This window comes from Gymnogyps californianus, chromosome 2 (genome assembly GCF_018139145.2).
Source record: "Gymnogyps californianus isolate 813 chromosome 2, ASM1813914v2, whole genome shotgun sequence".
NCBI classification, from domain to species: domain Eukaryota; kingdom Metazoa; phylum Chordata; class Aves; order Accipitriformes; family Cathartidae; genus Gymnogyps; species Gymnogyps californianus.
The window spans coordinates 71,390,463-71,413,493 of NC_059472.1; the positions used below are offsets into that span (position 1 = coordinate 71,390,463).

General features: G+C 40.0%; 1 protein-coding gene across 1 annotated transcript in view; it reads left to right on the forward strand.

The window, feature by feature from the left end:
• The first annotated feature begins 530 nt into the window (after positions 1-530).
• MOCOS (molybdenum cofactor sulfurase) overlaps positions 531-23,031 on the forward strand; it is a 226,509-nt gene continuing 204,008 nt past the window's right edge. The window contains exon 1 of the mRNA XM_050892742.1: positions 531-669. Coding sequence (XP_050748699.1) covers positions 531-669 — 139 coding nt within the window. The remainder of the gene's footprint in view (positions 670-23,031) is intronic.

A 23,031-nucleotide genomic window follows, 5' to 3' on the forward strand; every position in this document is an offset into this window, starting at 1 on the left:
TGGGGATCTGCCTGCCCCAGTGCCCAAGGCCGGATGACGAGTGCGGGCAGATGACTCCGCTGCCGAGTGCTCGCCGGTTGGAGCGGTGCCAGGGCCGGTGCAGGGGGTCCCCTTCGGACCACCACACCGGTGGAGCCGTGCACCCGCCAGCGCCGGCTGCTGCTGCTGGCGCCCGGGCCAGGCCCGGCTCACGGCCCACCCCGGCAACGCACATCGCGCCCGCCGCCTCCCTGTTCTGGCCCCGGTCACTGGCTCAGCTGCAGCCGGACCGCTGCGGGCCCTGCCCGGCCCCGGGCCCCGCCGCCGCTCCCAGGGCCCGGGGCAGGGCAGGCAGGCGGGGCGCGGGCACCCCCGGCGGCGGTCGGGGGCGGGAGGCGGGAGGAGCGAGGCACGGCCGGGCTGGGCCGTGCTGGGCCGGTGGCAGTGCCTGCCCGCAGCGCTGCCGGCGGGGAGGCTCCGCTGCCCGCGGCGAGTCGCGCTGGTGGTTTTGTCAGACTTTCTCTCCCCGCTTCCCGCCTGCAGCGGGCGGCATGGCCGGGGCGCCGCAGGGGGAGCTGCTCTCTTTCCGCGCCTTCCAGGCCGCCTGCCCCGCCGGGTACGAGTACGGGTACGGGTACGGCGGCGGCGGCCTGCGCGGCCTCCGGGAGCGTGAGTTCGCCCGGCTCCAAGGTACCGCGGGCCAGGCGCAGCCTAGAGGGGCGGGTGAGGGGCGGGTAGGGCCGCGGGGGGCGGGCCGGGGGCGGGGGAGGCCCGGGCCGGTCCTGGCTCGCCTCGGCCCCGGGCGGGAAGTTTCTGGTGCGAGGGAGCGGCCGGGAAGGGGGGGTTGAGGGAAGCTGGCAGAAAGCAGCGGCCTCACCTTTCCGCAGCCTCCTCCGCGACACGGCGGGGTGCCTGGAGGGCGCCCATCTCCCTCCCCTTCTCCCTCGCCTCCGGCACAAGTGCCCTGGAGGTGCCGTGAGTTCAGTCACAGGATTTAGGTACAGCAACAAGATGCAAAGCGAGATACTAAGAAGAGGCGGGGGAAGGGCAAATTAAAATGGTAGAACAGCCCTCGTCTACTAAAGGTTTGTGGTTAGAGAGCTCTTTGTAAACCGCTTTTGCAGGTTATATAGATTTCCCCTCCCACAAAAATTAAACGTTGCTTGAACGTATTACTTCAAATCTAATCGTGACGGATACACTAGAATAATTTATTTTGCTTAAAGAGGTGTCAATGCCCATGATATTAGCACTTCAAAATACTTAGGGAAAAAACAGTAGAGAGCAGAGTAAATAACATCAGTTTGGACGTCCTGAAACTGTTATTTAAGCCACTCTTTCTGTGAAGAGTTTCATGTTACTGCTCCTTTTTGTCATTTCTTTGAATTTTGGTGATCGAATGCAAGAGCGGGCTTTCTCACACATGGGTGTTCAGTAAAGAGTGGAGTTACACTTTGCCTCTAGAGGGAAGTGGAAAAAACTTAATTTCAAGCAGCAGTTTGAGGAACTTTTCTTTAAGATTCAATAAGTTAATTTCACAGTCTGGTATTAGTTGCATCAGTGAAAGCTTGATAACAAGAAACTGCTTGTCCTAAATTCAGGCCAAGATTCTGAAAAGTGGGTGTTTTGTGACTGAAACATTGTTTAGACATTTAAGCAGATGACTTTTCAAAACTCCTGAGAATCAGGCTGGTTTGTCATGAGGCTCCCCAGTTTTGAAATAAAGTGTATCTGCTAATGAATGATGTCTGGTGGCTCAGTCTGGGTTCCCAAATGGAGGTCCCTGCAAAGGCAGAGCATTAGTTTCCCTCTGTTTGAAAATGTTTTGGCTAACATAGGCTACTGAGTAACACTTTGGTCATGCGACCTACTAAAATAAGATGTGGATGATAGATAATTTAGAATGTTTCCAGAAAAAGATAAAAACAAATACAGGGTATAAAATAGAATCTGTCACAATAGTAGCTAATTGAAATCATGTAATAGTCTATGGTAAGGTGACCTAGGTTGCAAATTCCTTCTGCCTTTGTTTTCCCCTTCAGAATTTTAACATGATATTCAATTCATAAATTGTCGTCCATTCATCTTGAAAGCTTGTCACCTCTGTGAGGAAGATCAGTGTCCTTAACTGATCGCTGTACATACACGTGGTGTCCTGTCTGGGATTCTTGTCTTAAAAACAGGGGCATATTTCCTCTAGTCAAGAACTTGTGCCTTCAGATGATGCCAGTAGTGCCAAATGGGACAGATTCCTAGGCCAAGTGTGTAAGGCTAAGTGTCCCCTGCCTTACACATCTGTTTGTCTCGGAGCTGACTGGTTAGACTAGTCCAGGACAGAGTCCAGGAACTGGCTGACAGCAGAGCAGTGTGGATGATAAGCACATTGCTTGTACTTACTCCTTGGCCTCCTTTTATTTAGCCATGTGGCTGTATTCCCACTTGCTGAAGGTCTTGACACACTGATGTTGATGTTATAAAATGTCTTTTAAAGCTCTAGGTCTTTGTTGCCTTGCTGAAATAAGGCGAAGGAAAGGTGGCTGATGTACAGGTTGACAGCAGCAATAGTGAGTAAAGGGGCCTTCTCCAGATGACTTATAAAAGATTAGCGGGGCTTTCAGGCATTTAGCTACTTAAGCATTTTCAGTGACCTGCCAGAACATGCAGATTGGGGGATGAGGTAGAAGTTTTACATCTCTGGTGGCCTTGGGTCAACTTTATGGGTAAGTCCTGATTGTAAAAACACTGATTCACTAAGGAACCTGTAGCTGTTTATGGGGTTGATCTCTGCTGGGTGTCTCCCTACTGCACAAAGGTGCTGCAATTTAATCCCTTCTAGTAAAGAGCAATCTTAACTAGTTCCACTAGGCAAAAGAGAATGAGCTCTGTTTTTAGGTAGTTAACAGTAACGTTTTGCTCTGTCTGTTTGGGGCATGCCTCAAAGATCTTCCCATCATTAAAGTTGGATAAAAATCCAGATTTTGCTGCTCACTTTTTATGTGAACAGAATTTTTGGAGTCCCTCTCTAGATATCCATGAATTAAGCCTAATGCTTAATTTTGGAAGTGTCATCTTCTTACGAGCAGCATTTGATAATAATAATTATTGCATATAAATGTATTCACTTCTTCCTGATTGCTGATATTTGGTGGCATCCACTAAGGACATCTTGTGCAAATGGTGTTCTCTGGGGAAGGCAGAAACCTTTTCTGTGTTACAAACCTTTGCTTGCATGGTGCTAGTGCTTCTATTGTAGCTCTAGTGTGAATAGTTGCACAAGTGCCTGTTGAGAAGAAGGTACAACAGATGTGTGTAGGGAACACCGGCTACCAGACATACTATAAAACCAGGATTTTCAAAGGTGGTCTACCTGTAGTCCTGTCAAAGTCTGTGGGAGTTTCACTCTTGGCTCCATCAGAAGGAACGTTAGGCTCGTACTGAGTGTGTTGGGGATTTCCCCTTCAGGTTTTCTGAAGGGATTAAAAGAACTACTGTACTTCCTTGAATCAGCAGAGGTCTGTCTGTTTTGGCACAGAAACCTTAAATTTTACCTTTTAAGCCAAAGTTTATCTTCACTTTTGTAATTCAAGGACTGTTCACCGATGGCTAGAGCAGCGCCTTCTAAAAATATATGTGGAGTCTGTGAAACGGATCCCTGTTTCACAGGCAGCAGTGTATGTGCAATACGTGACCTTGACTTTAATCTTGTGAGCAGCGTACTCTTATCTGCAGTGTAGGATTGTAAATTGTGCTTTAGAAATGGATAAAGAAATCAGCGGGAGTTTATAGGTTCTGTTGTTAAGTAATGGGGATGAATATGCTTCTGTGATGTTTATCATAGCAAAGAAAATATCAGCTTCAGTTCGTATAGTGGTTTTAAAAAAGAAAAAGCTGACGTGATTTGCAATGCAGTATTTAATCCCAAGATACCTTTCCAGTTTCAGTTGTGTGCCAGTATTCTCCTCTAAGATAGCTGTGTCCTTTTCAGTGGGAGCTTTCCAAGAGCGATAAGCAGTGGATACCCATCCCCCAAATAAAAACCAGTGTGTATTAGTGATCACATATTCTTTAAGGGCTGCTGACTATTTGAAGATAGTCTTTAACTGAGGTAAGATGCGCTGTCGCATTTAATGTCAAATCGGTCACGGTCCCATACTTCAACAACAGTCATGTGACAAATCATGTGTTACCTTAGTAGTATGAACATTTGTGATAATGTGTGATTACATACAACTAACAATAATAATGTAGCTTGCCTGTTAAACAAAAAGGAAAGGCAAACTAAGCTTTGAGTAACAGAATTGGCCTTTGTTTCTTTGAAACTCAAATGATGTCCCATGAACTGGTCACCTGTACGAGAGCTTATTCTGTTGCTCAGTTAAGGCATAGCTGGGTGGTGGATCTGACCTTACACAAAAATAAGACTTCTTACTCATATTGCTGATAATTATTTGCACTGAGACTTTTCCTGTAAGGAGGAGAATAGGAAAAGTAGGTCTTCTCCGTGCACTTCAGTTAGTCCTCAGTGGCTCGGTTAGCAAAGGTCAGCTCTGTCCTCTGAGAACAGAAAAGCCTATCTGTTTTGTCACATTTGGGGTAATCTGGTGTTTTGGCTGAATTTCAGAAGTAGGAAATGCATTCTGGTGTGTCAGCTCAGAGTAATTTTGTTGATAGGTAGCTGATGCTCACATTTTATGAAACTTGTGAAGGTGAGAGTACTGTGAGCCTGAAGAGTTGTGCTCACCTCTTGATTGCAAATGTAGGTGCGACCTCAGTTTCTCTACTGCTATGGCAGTTTGCTTGCCTTGTCAAACCCGAAATTCTACCAGCCTTGTGTCTGAGTTTTTTTTCTTTTCTTTAAAAAAAAAAAAAATTATTTGGAATAATTTTTGTATCCTAAAATAATTGTGGGTTTTTTTTTTTTACATCTACAGAGGTTTGTTTTTTGTTTTTTTTTAAGACCATTCTGTTTGATCTGGTAGCTGTCTTCTACTTCTGCTTGTGTTTATGTTACTTTCTGCTGATTTCCTAATTATTAATAATTTTTATCTGTGGATGAATCTTGTCTTTTCAATCTCTTTTTTCTTTTTCTTGAAGACTAAGTGACTGTGTGTGTTCAGCAAAACCTTTTATAGTTAGGTTCTTTGAACAATATTGTTCTTTACGCAAGTTAGCAATATACAAGTCTCATCATGCCGTTTAAAAACCAGTTTGATAATGAGGGTAAGTTTATTTTGATTCATTGCATTGCTGAACCAGAAGCAAGGCATATACCATTTTATGGTCAGATGCAATACTTAATTGTGAGTTCCCTGAAGCCCGCCCACCCACCCATTGCCGGCCAGAATTAAACTAGGCAGCTACAGTCCTGGGAGAGACAGCATCTCCTGGAAGGGTAGAATGATTTCACCCACGTGCAGAGACTGGCATATGTTAATGTTAATCCAGTGCTTACCTCTCCTACCCAAAGGCAGCAAAAGCAATGTGTGGGGAAGGATGAGGCTGCTTTTGTTGTCTCGTTGGAAGATTCTGGGTAGCTAGAAGAGCTGCCAGTTGTGCTGGAGAGTAAGTCTCACTGAGTTACCTCATCTCTAGCTCATCCTGAACAGAGGAGAAATCTTCTAAACCTCTTGTTTTGGTGTCTAAAGCTGAGAGCTCCTCTTCCTAGCACTGTGCAAGGCTTGTTTGCTCTCTTCTCAGCAGCTGTGAGATCTCTGGCTGATAACCTGCTTCTGTCCTCTGTAGCCCCTCTGTCACAATGTGATTTGATTTTGTGAAACACATTGGGTTTTTTATTTGAGGGGGAGGAAGAAGGCAAAAGAAATTATATTTATTGAACAAGACTGCTGTTGGACAGTTTGAAATGCTAGAAGACATCTGGGAAGATGCATTTAGTGGGTGGAGAAGGTATTGTAAAAAGAAGCTCTGGTATGGGAAGTGTAACTGCACAACTACATGACAATTGTTTTGTAAAAACCAATATATATGCTCATGTAAAGCCTTAATACTCCCTGTCGATTTCAAGTCAGCAGTAGTTATCTAAATAAGCTGTTATCTAAAGAATTGACATCAAAGAGGAAGCATGTGTGGAACATAAAGTGGATTTAGTACCAAATGCAGTAACAGCAACTGTGTGTTAGTTTCAGATGTTTTCTTCTGCCTACATAGAAGTCACAGGTACTGTTAAGGAATTTCTTACCTTGCATTTCAGGGTTCAGAAGGATATCGGTGGTCTGCTCTGTGGAAGACTGATCTTTCAATTGATCACCCAGAGCTGGGTGATCCTTTGCTCTTTGTGATGGACATAGCTCTTAGTGAAGAATAGTCAATGATATTGTCATTGTAATATTTCAGCACTGATTAAAGTTTTAGTTACTTTAAAGTGTAGTTAAAGGAAAAAAAATTCGCTGAAAGATACAGGTAATGTCTTCTCTTTCTTGAATTGTATTACTCAGAGTAATATATATAATTCATTTTTAACTTCAGATTTGGTGTTGTAATACCCATATGAAGATGTTCACTGCACCATTACACTGGCTCTGTAATCGCTTGTGTCACATAGTACAAGACATTTAAAACTCTGTCTGGAATACAGAAATGTTGAGCAAAAAAGCAAAGTACCAAACCCTATAAACCTGATACAGTTGACATGAACTCAGAATTTTCAGGTGTATTTTAGAAATAAGTAGTCGATCAGTTGGGACTAGTTTCTTTACAAGAAATAATCGTATATAGACACTAGATTTTTTAAATCAACATGTAGAGATAAAAAAAAAAGTATTAGATTGGGAAAGATACTTCATGGAACTCCATAGATGCTGCAGGGCATCAGCCACCCATTTAAAAAAAATTGCACTTTTAATTAAAAGATACATTATCTCTAAAATTAATGTCTGCACAAGATGTATATTAGTGTATGAAAGTATTGAAACAGGCAGATGTTTTATTTAGAAAAGCACAAGATGCTTTCTTATCTCTTACTCAAAAATTGGAAATGCACCAAAATCTTGTTCCTAGAAGATCCCACATCAGTGGTGCTTTCTTCCTTCCGTTGCCTTTGCTTCCTCTTAGATTCTCCTGTTTGTCCTCCTCCGTTGTTATGATGTTGCTGTATGTAAGATGTGTATTGATTTCTTCCCAGCCTATTTCTGTATATTTCCATACAATGTATATCTGATTTGGTTTGGTTTTTTTTTTTAAATATGAAATGTAAGATTATTAATTAAAGAGTATATGTAAGTTTTCAGACAGATGTGATCTGCTTCTGGTGTCCCTGCACTTATACTGGAATTTCCTCTGCAAGATCAGAACCTGGCACATGAAGCTCTTGAAATTTCCATTATATGTTACAGTATCAATTCCCATATCTGAGCTGCTTGCCAGAATTCAAGGGTACTCCCAGTCTAAGGACAAAAAGACAAACGGAGAGGTGAGAGGTCAGGTTTTGTTGATCAGCTTGATTCATTACATGCTTGGTATCAGAGAGATGCTGCAGAGGCATCGCTTGGATGTGAAAAGACACTCACTGAATTCAGGAAGGCCATACTGCAGAGTGCTGCATAATAAAAAGCACTAATATAAGGGGGTGATAAATGGGTAGACAGCACAAATATTTGCAGAGCAGGAGGCTAGTGGGATGCTTAACTCAGAGATGGTATTTAGGAAGTAGGATGCTGAGCTCTCAAATATCTCAGGCCTTTTACAATAGGTTGTCTTGGCCCAAGCCATCAGTGCAGATGTTTTCCTTTATGTGACACTAAAATACGAGTAAAGTGGTTTTTTTTTTTTAATTTTTATACTTCACTGAACTCAGAAACTTAAAAACAGAACTAAAAAAAAAAGATTCTTCTTAGGAATATGTCAGCTTGGGGTTGGTACAATTTTTTTTCTCTTCCTAAGTTAATAATGCTGATAGTTGTTACCATGTCTGCATATTGAGAACCACAGTCTGGTTCCTGTCACGTTTGTTAGGAGATGTGTTTTCTGGAGGTATTATGAAAAAGGTGGTGTCAAGAACTGAAGGTGTGGGAAAGGGATGTCAGAGTTATGGAGAAACAGGGGTATAGTAGGGCAGGGAGGCATAAAGACAGGCCACAAAGCAGTAAAAAGTCAGACTTAATTAGTTTCATTGCTAATGAGGCGAGTTGTTATGCTCCTGGCAGTATTCGTGGCAGCCCAGATAGATCCTGTGCTGTGGTGCTGTTTGCCCCTTCACCTTCTGTCCTGCTGTAGAGAAGCGACAGTCTGCGAGGTGCCTGCAATGAGGATACAACCCCAGGCAGGCAGCTGTTGTGAGAGTGCCATGCAGGAAAGTGTTAAGTCATTTTTTTTCAGGTATGTGAAATACACATATAAAATTGGAAGGCAGGTCTTTGGGAAAGAAATCTTTCTCTCCCTGCTATTTTATTTCCCCCTTCTGGCTTTCAGGATTGTACTGACTCACTCCTCCTTTCTTGTAGCAGCCAGGGGAATATGGCTTTTACAAGAAAAGTAAAAAAGATGTGGTTTCTGTGCTCATTCAGATTAGTCCCTGGAGCAACAGGATCTAAAATGCTTTTAAAAGAAAGCTAAGAACATGACTGGACAGGATTTTTGTCACTTACGGTCTTCTTAAAAGAGAGAGAGATATCCAAGGATGTGATCTTTTGGTGACGTGGTTAGCTGAGGAAGGACGATTACACAACTAGGCTTACTTCTGGCAATATGGAGAGTAATGTCCTAAATTAAAATTTGGAAAGATGACAGGAAGCTCACTTGAAGACATATTCATTAATTAAATTAATGTTGTGTGAATTAATTTCATTAATGCACAATTAAACACCAAATATCACTGTTCGTACCCTTCTGCAAACTTATGAACAGGTCAGAGGAAGTTACACAGTCATCAGAAAGTTTGCCCTGTAATTTCTTCCTGAGGAAGAAACTGAAGCCCAGGATTTTCCACATTTTTATGTTCATGCCACACAGTGCATTAAAGTTGTCATAATTCAGTAATTTGGAACTGATGGTATCAGTAACGGATACAAATGTATGTTGCCTTTCTTTAAAAAAAAGGACTTTGTATTGCTGTGAAGTAAAATACACTGTTCATCTGCTGTGCCATTCATTTCCCAAGTAACTTATTGAGGAGTGTAACTTATTAAGTAACTTGTTAAACATGTGACTGGGAGTCACATTTTTATTATTTGTATATCTGCCTATAATTTCTTTTAATGTAAACAATTAGAATTGTCACAAAACAAAATGTTACTCAGCTGCTCTGGCAGTATGCAACTTTTTTAAAATCGGTCATCGTCTTTGATTCATCACATGTTAGGAAAATACTCGTTACAGATTTAATCAATTGAGGAGTGCGTAAGCCCAGTGAGTAGAATGGGAGACTCTTCTTAAATACGCTGTGTGATCTCAGTTGTGATGGACTATTTGCTTTGATAATGCATGTTGCCTTCTCATGAGACTGGATAAAAGCAGATAAATAAAAGTGGTTAACTAGCATGAACTCCCTACCTGATGGACTGAATGGAGTAAAATTAAAGACTGGACGAAAAAGGAGCCTTTGCCAGCCGCAGACATGCTACTTTCCCTCCTCACATAAACTTGCTAGTATTGCGACCGAATATTTTCAGTAGAAGCTGACCGAATTGATGTTCAGACAAAACTGTACAAAGATTATTGCACTCTGTTGTTACTTGATCATAGAGTTTGTGTTCACAAACAAATGAAACATTTGATTAATGAATAACAGCTTTTAAATGCATTCCCTTAAGAATGCGAATGCCTGAGAAGTAACATATTGTGGAAGGTGGTCGCGAAGTGTAGGAATATGATAATAATCCTCTTCTTATCACCTTAGCATAGATGTTTAGCGACAGGTACAATGCTGCTGAGACAGCCTAATAATACAAATGCAAGATAACTGGTTGCCCTTCTAAAAAGGACATAATTTAATACTAGTATAAGTGAAGAAAAACATATGCCATTTAAATTCATTCAAAGTGAATTGGAAGACTTGCAGTACATAAGAAATAAACTAGAAACCATGTAAGATATGTTTTGGGTAACGTGAAATTACTTGCAGGAGACATTAAAATGTAAAAATAACCTTTAAGGGATGGCTGCAAAGGTGTATTTTGAAGACAGAATAAGGAGATAAAGAGTGATACATCTGAACTGCACCGCAGCTGACTTTCCTTTTTCCTGGGACAGAGCAGCCCCTGTGAGTGGGACTCACAAACTTCTTTCCATTCTGTTGTTTACAGCTATTTCTGATTTGACTGAGGTGCGTGTTCCTGCCAGGTTTTTTTCTGGTAATGAAATTAAGCGTTCTGTTTTAACGATTGTTAACTGTCTAGTTAATGTTCCATCAGTGAACTCTTATTATCTCTCCAAACTCACCAAGAGCAGAAATACAGAAGGAAGGGAGAAAAACTATGACAGTTGTAGTGGGAAGGTCACTTGCTGTGTACATTAAATGTCTCCAAAAGCCATCTTAATTTGCAAAGCTGGAGTCTTTGTGAGAATCTGTCTTTCTTTCTTTCATTCTTTTTTTAAATTCTTTGTGGAAGTTGTCTTTGATGTAGGTCTTGTTGAAATCACAGCTATAAATCTGTCATTTCTTGGGCAAATGAATTGCGTATTTCAGTGAAACTATTCCAAATTCATGCTCAGGTGAAACTCTCTGAAGTGGAATTTGACTAAAAAGTCATGGCACTAGCAGTTGCATCTGCCCTTTGTCCTTCAGGGTCAGTTCCAGAGTAACAGAATAACTTCTCTAATGATCAGAAAATTAATAATTTGTTTTTCTTCTACAAAGTAAACCCAGAGTAAAGGCTCTGATTTTGGATTTAGGTGGAAATTTAGCTTTTCAATAATTAGAATAGCAGCTATTGATGTACTCACACCTATTTAATGGCTCTACAGCATTGAAGGGATTACCATGCATTGAATTGGTTCTCCTGTGAACAAAACACTGCGATTGTAACTCCAACATAAAGGAAAGCTATTCCTTGGGAAGCACCCATTTTCTTTGGATCATAGCAACAATTTAGGATTTGATTCTGTGAAATATTTTCCTTGAGAAGTGTTGATCATGGGTGGCGATTCTCACTTCAGTTGCATTCTTTAAAGCCTCTCCAGTGTCTGTAAAACACTGAGCTGAAGGAAGAGGTGGGGTATGAGGAAGGGAAAAGGAAGCAGATGTCTGGGACAAAAAGTAAGCTTCTTTAATACTCCTTTTCGTGTCACAAAGAGCTATTTCAATAATAACTTTCATAGCTCATTGTCAAGTTTAGTTTTAAACTTTCCATCTTCTATTTCTGTAGAAGCCTAGGGGTTTTTGGTTGGAAAATTGAATTTAAAGTGATCTTTGGGTATAAACTACTGCTTGGAAAGAAACCAGACTTCTGGGAACGAGGAAGGAAGTAATGATGATTTTGTTAGGAGCTGCCTTATGTTTAGGCTTGGTGAAGCTCATCTGCAGAGCGCAGAAAGCATCACTGCACCGCAGAGCTGTGGAACCAGGACTGTCTTCTAGTGAGCACTACCAGGGCCCCGGCTTCATCTGACCCACTAGGAGAGATTTGGGGACAGAAGACAAAGCCTTCCTGTGGCACTATAGGAACCCTCCTTGAGATGTAGGCTGCATAGAAACAAACCCTCCCTCCACCTCCCATTTTTCAATATCAACTTGCCCAAAGGGTGGGTCTAGTCCAGTGAAATGCTCTCTAAGGGGTGAAGCCATCTATTTCTCCCTCTTACAACTCACCCTCTTGGTTAGCCTTAGAAGCCTGTAATAGTATGAGGTTGAGTACTTAGTGAATGATGAAAAAGTATAAATCCTAGTGAGTTATATCGATACTTTACTGAGTTTCCTTTCTATCTGGTATTTTTCAAGGGTTGGGAGAAATCTTCCTCTCCCTGCCCCTCAAATGTCAAATTTAAAAACACCTGCTTTCATTGGAATATTTATATTCTGATTAGCTCTAATGAAAGGCAAAGCCAGCTTTTTAGCTCATGGGAGCTGAAGCTACCCATTAAAAAAAAATTATTAAAAGCTTTGTTCCTTTGAATGTGTGGACTGTTGCAGAGTTCACAGTGTGTCACGCTTGTTTGGAGGCACTCAGTCGATTCTCTGAGCTTTGCATCACTGAGCGTGACAGCTCCTAAGAGATTAAATAGCTGTTACCATCAGAACTTTAATCAGTTTTTCTTCCATTTCTGCAAGTACAGAGAAGGATAGGTGTACTTGTAAAGTGTCATGAGGATTACACTGCAGCGCTTCCTGGATAAACTTCAGTGCCACTGAAGTGGGGGAAACAGTACCAAATAATCTCATGACAGCTGTCATGTTTCCAAAAGTGTCTGATCAAATCTTCAACTCTGAATGCTACATACCTTGTGGGTACATCCAGCCTCTAATACCAGTCACTTCTGCTTCTGTTTCCTTCCATTCTAGTGGTAGAAATGTGATTACGTACTAAACTAATCAAATAGCAGTTAATTTACAATCATCTTCAGTTTTTGTATTTCAATGTTACATGTAAAACTATTTTAATGAGTGGGTATTAGGAAGTTAGGGGGAAAACCCGCCTTTGGCTAGTTCCCACTTCTTCAAATGCCTCCTAAACTTTATGTTTATAGAACTTATTGTGTCTTTAAAAATTATCTGGGTTCTTACATGAGTTGTATTAAAACAGCATGAGAATTTCTCAAATGAATAAAATTGATATATAGAATATAGTTATAAAAAGCTTCCAGATATGAGGGGTGGGGTGTGGAAGGGAGCTCTCTTGTTTTTTCCTTTAGGACAAGAGATTAGTTTTTATACTTTTTTTTTATAGTCTGTCTACATGACTTGTGGTCTTTTTAGTCACTACGCATCTCCATTGTTTTTTTTTTTTTGGTTGTAGATTGAATTTCCCCGTAGTTGGAGAACTGAAATAGCTGAATCCAGAGGAGAAACTTTACTGTTTAGGCTCTTAATGTAAATGAGTTATGGACAGTGTTGCATGCATTGAATCTGCTTCACTGCACTATGTATTCCTTGTGGAATGGCTCAGAAGAAAACAGCAGTCTAGTCTAATATAGTCTCTGGATATATGTTGGTTGGGGTTCCCAGCTTGTAGACAGGAATATGATATGAGACAAAATGAAACACTAGAGAAAAAAGTCATATAAGGAAGAACCTATTCCTGTCAAAACTGATTGTTTCTTATTGTCTTTCCACTGAACAGTCATTACAGTGGGTATTTATAAAAATATAAACATAAATAAGTATAAATAAATTGGTGTATATATATAAATCCAGGAATTTTAGTCTCACTGTGGTGAGAACACAAAGTGCCTAACAGTCATCTTTCTTAGCAGAAGGAAATAAAAGTGTTTGAAGTTGAAAGGGGGGCAGGGGGGGAAAGATCATGGGGTGGGCATGGGGAAAAATTTACACTTAATGCCTTTCTTGTATCCCTCTGTCAGCAGAAGTTGGAGAAGAGAAGCCCATAGTTTGCTCCTGTAGAAAAAAAAATAATTAAAAAAAAAAATCTGTGTACACTGTGCAATAACTGATCTCATGAGGTTCACTTTCTCACTTTATCCTGACTTTCTGTGGAGGCAAAGTACCAGATATCTGGTGTTTCTGCAAAATATTGAGGAATGCTTACTGTCCGTCTGGAAACAAACTTCCTCAACGCAGTTGTCTCACATGAAACCTGCGTGATGTTCTGTGCAGCTAATTGCCTAGGTTTGTTCTAGGTTGACTATTGGGGAGCCACTAATTGCGTTACGGTGGTGACTACATGACATAATAGGGATCATTCCCATTCTGGTATTTATGGGACAAATTTGGAGAGCAGTTTTTAGAAGTAAATGGATCTGGAATGAAACATGTAGAACCAATTGTTGTATGCATTGGGTTAGGTGCATTCTTTGAGTTATCATTGTGTCAGAATATTTTGACCAAGATTTTTTCCCCCTTAATTGTTTGAATTTTGGATACTAATTTGAAAGATGGTGGAGCAGATTGAGACATCTGACTGAACCAGATTTACAATGGATGTGATCTTAGAATTCTTTGAAAATCAGGTCCTTCTTGAGATAACTGTAACTAAGGACACAAATGAGTGCATCCTAACATACTAATTTTAAAATTCAAGTTTTTATTTAGACAACTTGATTTTGTGCTTCCTTTGCTTAGAGTTATAATCTTTTCCCTTACATTTTCCAAACCCCTGACCCATACCTTGGCCATTCTGTGCTCCACTGGGAACCTTTACTAACTGTTTTAGAAGGTAGTTTTGATATGTTTAGGTGGTTCATTTTTACATTTCCTGAGTGATCCTTTTGGTGAAAAATGTTCGTGCAGTTTTGCTAAAAATAAACAGGAATTACAAATGAATTTCATCTTAATGACAAATAAGTAGCTTTCAAATGCAAGTGATAAGAACCAAATGTACTATTGTTGCCTTAAACATACTTGCTTTGGGGAAATATGGTAATATTATGCCCACAGTATAAATTCAACAAAAAGTAGAAATTTTCAGGATGTAATAAGAGCTCATTACAGAAACTCAACAGTATTCTGTCATGTTACTTCTAGTTATAGTTTTAGACTAGCAAGTCTGAGGAAGTATTTGAAAATTAACAGCACAGAAAGTAGCTCTGAAATATTAGCAAATTGCTATTACTTTTCCATTTATGATAATACTGTTCATTATTAATTTGATCATTCGTTGTCATAAATAATGTTCACCTCACTTAAAATTCCTTTCCATCCTCGCTTCATGTTACAGAATCAATTCCTGAATTTCTTAGCTTGCATAACTCTCTACTTGCTACCTGACATCCGTTGCCCATGTAAGGAATAGGTGTGTTCAGCAGTCTCTGTTTTGTACAGCGTTGGTAGAAGTGGTCTATAAAGAAAGACCAGGCTGTAGTGTGGGTAGGGAACTCCAGCAACTCCAGCACTTCACTGTGGTTATGATAGTTATGGAGACTCCAGATATGAAATTGGTACTCATACTCAGGATCCAATCCTGTAGTCAGTTCTGGAGGCAGAGTATGCTGTGTGTGGTTTTATCTAGATAGTATTTTCAAGTATCTTGTGTCATAAATTCAGTAAGATATGTTGTATGAATGTTGCATCTGGTCTTGTCATTTATTCGAATATGGCAAGACTATACGTTTTGTGGGGGAAGACCTTGATTTTTAAGTGTATAATGTTTCCTCAGCTGCCTTGAGGCAAAACGCAATAGGCGTGTTGTGGCAGAGTTGTGATTTTAAGATGAGAGTTCAGAGATTAGGGAAACTGTAGAATATTTGTTTTTCCACGCATAATCTTTTATTCATTCTCAAAGCTAGTCTAGTGTTAATGAGGCCATTTGTATTTAGTACTTTGAATAATTTATGATGAAATTATAATTCTCTTTCATTTCTAATGTCGTTAGTATTGAAAGAAGCCCTTTAATTGGGAGGAATTATACCATGATTTAGTGAAGCGCAGCAAAATATTCTTTAGGTGTATGGTTATAAAATTAGGATAAAGTTGTAATTGCTTTATTGCTGGGTCTGTAAAAAAAAGAAGGAGCAACTGCAAAACTCATTTTTCTAGGCAAAAGTATCCACTGGAAGGTTGTTACTAAACATGAAATTCAGTATATTTATATCAGTAGTGTCAGTCTATTATTGGGTTCATGATGCTTAGATATTTGTACGCTCTTAGTAGTAGCATAAATCGGATTAACTTCACAGGTGCCCCGAATCCTACTTCTATTTAAACATAGAGCATCCTGATAAACAAAGTAAGTTGCAAAGGAGAAGAGTAGTTGACTGAATGGACTTGCATTGAGCTGAACAGCATTAGAACTCAGTCCCCTGTACTGGCATTCTCTCGTGAATGAAAATTTATTCAAGTTAGAAGTGTGCCTAACTCTCTTCAAAGATATCCACCAGTAACTATAGTTAATGTAGCTATTTTAGATACCTTTGTTTTGGTCTGTCTTATTTGGGGGAGAGGGAAGGGGCACTTAAGGTGAAGTATCTTTTATTTCTTTAACAAAAGAAGCCCTGACAAAAAAACCCAACTTTGATATGTTACTAAAAGTTGATACTGTTTTTGTTGAGTGTTGATGCTGTTCTGTAGATGTTAATTTTGATTAAGTGAGACTGAAAGCAGATGTGATGACTTCTAGGTTATCACTTTGCCAAAAATATCAAAATGTACAGTTAGAGAAGCAGTAGAGAAGAGAAGGTGGAAAAGAGCTGTAAGGGAAGAGAGTCTCCAGATTCACATCTGCATTTCCTTATGTTCTGCTGCAAGAAGCAACATGAAAACACTAATTATCCTCTTTAAGGGGATACTTATGTACATGTATTCATATACCCATCTCAGTACTGCATACACAGGCGTATTTGTGCATATTTGTAAATAAAGGTGTATAATATGTGCTTGGAGGAAACACTCAATCAATCACCTGGATGCCTTGAATACACTTCTGGAGCAGTTCTTCATTTGATATAACTGACTCTAGTAAGCTGATTTATGTCATTTTGAGATTCTGTTGCTGTTGCCTCTGTTATTATAGCCCTCCTACTCCTTTTGTTAACAGATTGTTACAAATGTTGCACTTTTTGAATTGATACCTGGACTTCTAGAGAGTGCATGCATACCCCAGAGACTGAAGATGTCCTGTAGACACCATATGAGGAGATAGCAATATGAGCAGCCCAGCATATCTTATTCAAGAAATGAAAATTTCACTTGTTTCAAAGGTCATTTAAGCTTCTGTGCAGATCATAACCCAGCTCTTTAACTTGGCCTGGAACCAAAAAGGTAATCAGTGCAGTATGTTTAGGAAGTGCTGATGATAGTGTATTTGTTAATGGTTTAACTCATACAGAGTTCAGCAGAGCCTCATAATTACTTCAAAGGCTCTGAATCAGACCTTGATGCATGTTCTCATGTTTGAATGGAGCTTGCTTCTTTTCGTAGAGGTGAGGTCTCTGTAACCTGAAGGCAAAGTTCTGCTCTGGTTGTTCATTGTACTACAGCTGGAGACTCAGTCAGACTTTGCTTGGCTTACTTTTGACTCACTAGACTTTGGAAAAGACTTTTTTTGTCCCGTTGCAGCCCTTCAGAGGTCAGAGAACCTGACCTCTGAAATGATAATGTCTGTACCCAATGCAAGGTAATGTCTCTGGAAGAGCCACAAACTCCTCCTTCTAAACAGCTGTACGGCAGTATCCAGCAGTGGATTTTTGCTGTCCAAAGTTAGATTCAAAGTAATGACCAAGCCTCCAAAAGCTGTGTCACATGTTAACAGTACTTTGGAAAGAGGGTCATAAACTATGTGCTTGTGTCAACAGCTCCAGTGATTTTTAGTTTTCTTTTAGTAAGCTGTAACATGCTGGACATCAGTGAAGTTAAAAAAATAGAGTATCTGGAAGCTGCCTGCTGTTATTCCTATTAAAAGCAGACCTGTGTTAGGTAGGATTTCTCTCACATACTGCTGTGTTCAGGCCTAGACATTAGGAAGCTGGTATTTTGTTACTTTTGTCAGAACTGGTTAACAAATCTCTGCAGTTGTCATACTGTTTCAGAATTAAAAACTGTGGTTTACTATAACATTATTTTTTGATAAATGTACTTTTTCATTCCTAGCACATTCCTGGAAATGGTTGTTGAAGACTTTGAATCTGTGCTTGGGAAGACCCCTAATAAATGGAAAATAAGCTGTAAAAACTAATTTAGGCCAAATATAGTAAGGTATTAACAGAACATTTATGCCAATGTATAATTACATTCCTGTTAAATTATTGACAGAAACCTGTTTGTGTCTGTTAGATATTTATTTTTTGAGTGGGAAAAATCTTGTTTTCCAATTAGGTGATGCTTTTTGTACTGAAGTATTACATTGTTTGTGGAGGTATTAGGAAATTACAGTCAGTCTTGAAAAATTTTACAAAATAATTCTCACTTCAAAATAATCTCCAAATGAGAAATAAATTTATTTAATGGGTTGTATTATTGATGTCAGTATATCTAATGCAGTCTGTGAACTTCAGTAAAGGTAAAGCAATTGAGCATAATCTTATAATTTGGATTGGTCTGTTTATAGTTGAGTAAGCTTCACTTGAGGTAGCAGCTTGGATCAAATTACTATAAAGTAAAAGTTAAACTAGCTTGCTCTGTGGGGAATCGGTGCCAAAAGATTTTATGATGGAAAAATGTTTAGATTAACCCAATACATATGCACTAGAAAAGCTTGTACATAGTTTTTCATGCATACTTCCTATCTCCCTAGTAAAATCTCAGTATTTCTGTGTCTTATTGAAATGAAATTCCCACCATACATTGTATTAAATCTTAAGTAGTTACTCAGAAGCGATACCGAAACTCCTATACTTAACATTTTTTCACACTATAGAAAGCACACTGAAAAATTGTTGCTGTCTCCTGTTTGTGGTTTCAGTTTACAATGGTGACTGCTTACTGGTGACAAGGTGATACAGGAGATCTTGGTCAAGCATTATACATGGACTTTTCAGGCATTAAACCTCCCCCTGGGTTAATAATGCTGTTTTTCCTGACTACTAGAACAATTAGGAGTACAAACCAGGTAAGGAGTAACAGTTAGGAGTGTAAGCCAAGAGATACGGATGTATTGGTCTGAGGAGGTATTTTTCCCATAAAGTTAGGGAAAATTACTCTAGCTCTCCAAAATTCTGAGATCTTCTTCTGGAATGTGTGTTCTGCTCCCCCACCCCATGATCTCCATCCCCCTATCACTCCCAGAGAAAGAGCTTCCAGCTGGAAGAGCTACCACTGGGACTGGAATGGGTTGTCAGATTTATCGTGCATTAGAAATAAAGAAGGATGGCATTTTTAGCCAGAGCAGGTGGAGAGGTGCTACCGGCTTGTCAAGGGAGAAACACCTGTTGGAGCCGAGTGGGTGAAAATAGGTATTAAAGCAAAACGATGCTGACATGGGAGATATGAGAATACACTGACTGTGAAAAAACATAGCCTAGAAGTTAAGATGTAGTTTCTTACTAGGAAGATGCGATTCTGAAGCACCGTTCTGGTTTGAGCAAGGCTCTACCTACGTATTTTTCAGATGGAATTAGCTTGGTTGATGAGTGTAGTTATCTGTTATAGCAAAGGACTGCCCACTGTGGGCCAAGACAATCTTTTCAGACCTCTTGTCTTATGAGAGTGGGGTTCTGGCCAACAGTCCTCACACTCTTCATTTCGCAATCTTTGAATTGATGTACAGTTCCTCTTGGTAACATGGTTATTTGGTTTTATGTGTTTGTCTCTGAAAGATAGTCCAAATTTATGCTGAAGAAAAACTTACATTTCTCTTACTCTTATATCCCTGAAATTGATCACCATCTGTTCCTGGCAATGGACTCTTTGCTGGATGGTATAAATAAATCAAGGGCTGTAATTGTCTGTGGGGAACCTCGTGTGAAGAACTTCCACTGGAGAATAACTTTACTACTGGTTTGCAGTAGCAGCCTCTTCTCTTTGCCAGAAAAAGCCAGCAGAGGGAGGTACTGTTGCGTTTGCCAAACAAGGCATTACACGTCGTCTTGTCATCGGGAAGAAATGATGGCTGGGAAGTATTTCTGTAGGGCCTCAGCAGTCGGGATAACCGATTTTTGCTATCTATCATTCAGTGTTCATTGCATGTACCAGTTCTCATGCAGGTGTTTAATTATTGCTATGGTTGCATGTTCAACCCAAGGCTCTAGCTCCCAGAAGCTTGTAGTGATTTGAGTATTTCTGTGTAACGAAATGAGTTTTAAGGGAAAAGGGAGAAGAAAAGGGTTACTTTTTGTTTTTCTATTATTTTGAACTTAGGTTGTCTTCTCCTAGTGTTTTTGGAAACCCATAAAATAACTTAAAAGGCCTTCTATATATCACTGCACATTTCATTTTATATATTTTTCAGGGAATATTTAGAGTCACTAATTTGTCCTGGATTTTATATGAATCCAATTAGTTCAAGTCACAGAGTAAGAAATAGAACTGACTAGCAAAGTCAGTTTCAAACGTTATCTTGGCATGTTGTTGTAAGCTTGTGGCTGTTTTATGGGAAGAATGGGAAGAACAGTAGAGCAGGACAATGCTACTGGAATGTTTAGGTAATGACTATTATTATAAACAATCATTATTAAGATTCCTTAAACATTGCTTTTTACCATCGTGTTTTCATCTCCAGTGGAAATTCTGAATGCCTCTTTCCTACACAAAAGTGAATGTTTCTGTGAAAATTTCAGCAAAACCAACAAAAGCATTTTCCAGCAGTAGAAGAACGGGGAATATGTTCTCTTTCAACTCTGCTTTCATTTGATCAATTGCATCAGAGAGAAAGAGGAAAAAAAAGAGACTGAAAGATGGTAGTATCTTCACTAGGGAGGTGTGAAAGCTAGTTTTGGTTTGGGTGAGTTACAGTTGTTTGAAGACTTGCATAAATATGAATCACTTGTGATTTATATTTCATCCAAAGACGATGAGACGGTAGGCTGCAGTATGTTATTCGCATGTAGCTGAGGTACCTCTGATTCATGCCCACAATTAAGGCTTCAGCTGATCTCACACAACCTGTTAAAGGTTTCTGTGGAAATAACATCACTGACTGCAGTCGATACTTAATCACACCCCAATGAGCAAAAAGCGAGCACTGAATAAAGCTGTGTCTTACAGGTAGGCCAAATGGACGAAGATAGGTGCTCATTGATCCCTTTACCGCAGTCTCATTTAGCACAGGAGCTGGCAAATGATGAAATTTGATGGCATCTAATTTTTTTTTCTGCAGCTGTGAAAGATACATTTCACAGGGTTGGATGTGACTTCTTAATAAATGTGAAATCCTTGCTTTCTTTTGCACTCACATAGACCTCAATACCAGCAAGCTGTAAACTATAAGCTGCAAGTAGGGGCTCGTGTACATAGAATAGTGCCAGTGCTTACTGGAATAACCCTAGCCACCTAAATAGCTTTTGTGGAGTCGATATGGCCCCTGCTGAGGAGTACAGCAAGCAAAGAGGGTGTATTGTATTGACTATAAACTATTTTAATGTTCTGTCTGCTTTGCTGTAGGTAATAATGCAATGAGAGCAAATAATGCAAGCCAATAGCATGTGGAGAAAAATAATGGGGACTTATTATGGATAATTGTAATTGCAGATTTCATGGTTTGCTTTTTGTAATCAGTCCATCAAGTCAAACACTAAAATACATTAATTAAATACCAGTTTCCCACAGAACTCAGTAACTTGTTAGCAGCCCTTAAAATATTGATACCATTATCCAGGTTGCTTGCAGTCCAGTGCGGATCAGCATTTGGCAGTCAGGTCGAGCTGTAATTACTCGAATTGATGAACTCGGTGGACTGGCAGTGGGAAGCAGAACGTGCCCCATGGCTGCGGGCTGACTGCTGCGTTACTTCACCAGGCCTGTAGCAATTAAGTCAAATCATGCTGAGGAACAGTGTCTCCTTTAACTGCATGGTAACTATTCAGGCTTTGGGCATCTGTGGGCTTGTCCATCAAGCACTACGCTTTTGTGGTCTTTTGAAGAGCTCCTTGACTATAAGCAAGGGAAACAAAACATTACCTTGTCTAGCAGAGCAGGAGTGTTTAGGTGAGAGGCACGTTGTTATTCAGGAAACATACTCTGCTTTTGTCTAAATCGATGCCAGACAGGAACTGAAGGTACAGATAACAATATTCACTAAATGTTTAATCCAGAAAATATTCAGCAAAAGCAAATCTCAAGCCATATTATTAGGATTTTTTTTCTTTTTTTTTTTTTTTTTTGCTTTTAGTGTACTTCATTAATGGTTTTGCAGAACCAGGATCTTTATCTCTCTGTCTATACAGTGTGTGGGCATATCATGCCCTGTGTCGTCGTGAGATTTCAGGCACTTTTATAAAGGTTATATGTATTACATAGTTAAAGCTACTTTTGACATTTAATTTAGGAGCATCCCTGGGGGGAGCTAAGTTCTAGTGCAGTCAATGGAAAGAGGGAGCTGCCTCTGAAGGGCATCTGCCTTACATGACTAAAATAACCTGAGGTGCCTGATGTGATACTACCTGTTAAAACCTCACTGTGCCCAAATCATACCACACTTGTCTACAACCTCTGTAGAGCCCTCTCCTTCCTATTTTGCCACTTGGTTGTTCTCGTGCTTTTGTTTTGGTGTATGAAAATCTCTCATATGTATCTTTTGACAGATAATGCTTTATTTTGCCTTCAGCTTGTTTTCATATAATCTATTTCATACTGGTTTTGTTAATATTGCTGTACTTAAGATACATGCTGTCTCCCCGATGCATTGGCTGTCTCTACTTTCCAAGTAATATTGTGTATATAATCCCACTGAATTGGAATTATATCCGCCAGTCAAAATTCATGACTCTGTACAGTTGCTGCCTTGTAACTACACATTTCATTCTTCATTATGAAACTTTTGGCAATGTAACCGGCAGCCTCTAATCAGCTGGAGTGCAGGAATTTTGAAGTGCCCGGGCTGTGAGAAATAATCTGTGAAGTCACAGCACAGGTCGGCTTGTTTTCGTGACTGTGGTAGAATCACAGGATGGCAAAAAGGTTAAGGAGGTTGACATGGAGCAGCCACATGGAATGTAGGTAAATTGGTTATTTTTGGAAGTGATACTCAGTCAACGTTCAGAAATGTGTAGCGCCAAGAACAATTTCAGGGATTAAAAGAGCAGATTACATAATACCGAAGTAGTAATGATTTAGCCAGATAGGAGCTGGGTAACCAGGCATGGGTTTACACATGGGGTGTGAAGGAGGAGAAAGCTTACTCTCCATGTGCCACCAGGCCATTGTAGGGAGTGCCTCCATGGTCTTTCTGTGCTCCTCCCTGTCTAGACCATCCTCTGGGTGGTAGGTGTATACATAGTTTAATAATTACTAAAAGATTTAATAAAGACGTAACTGCCTGGTTCTAGTCTCAGTTCATCAAATGATGTCTTTAAATTTCTTCAAAGTCAGGTGGAGTCACCTTTTAGGAAAGCGTGCTT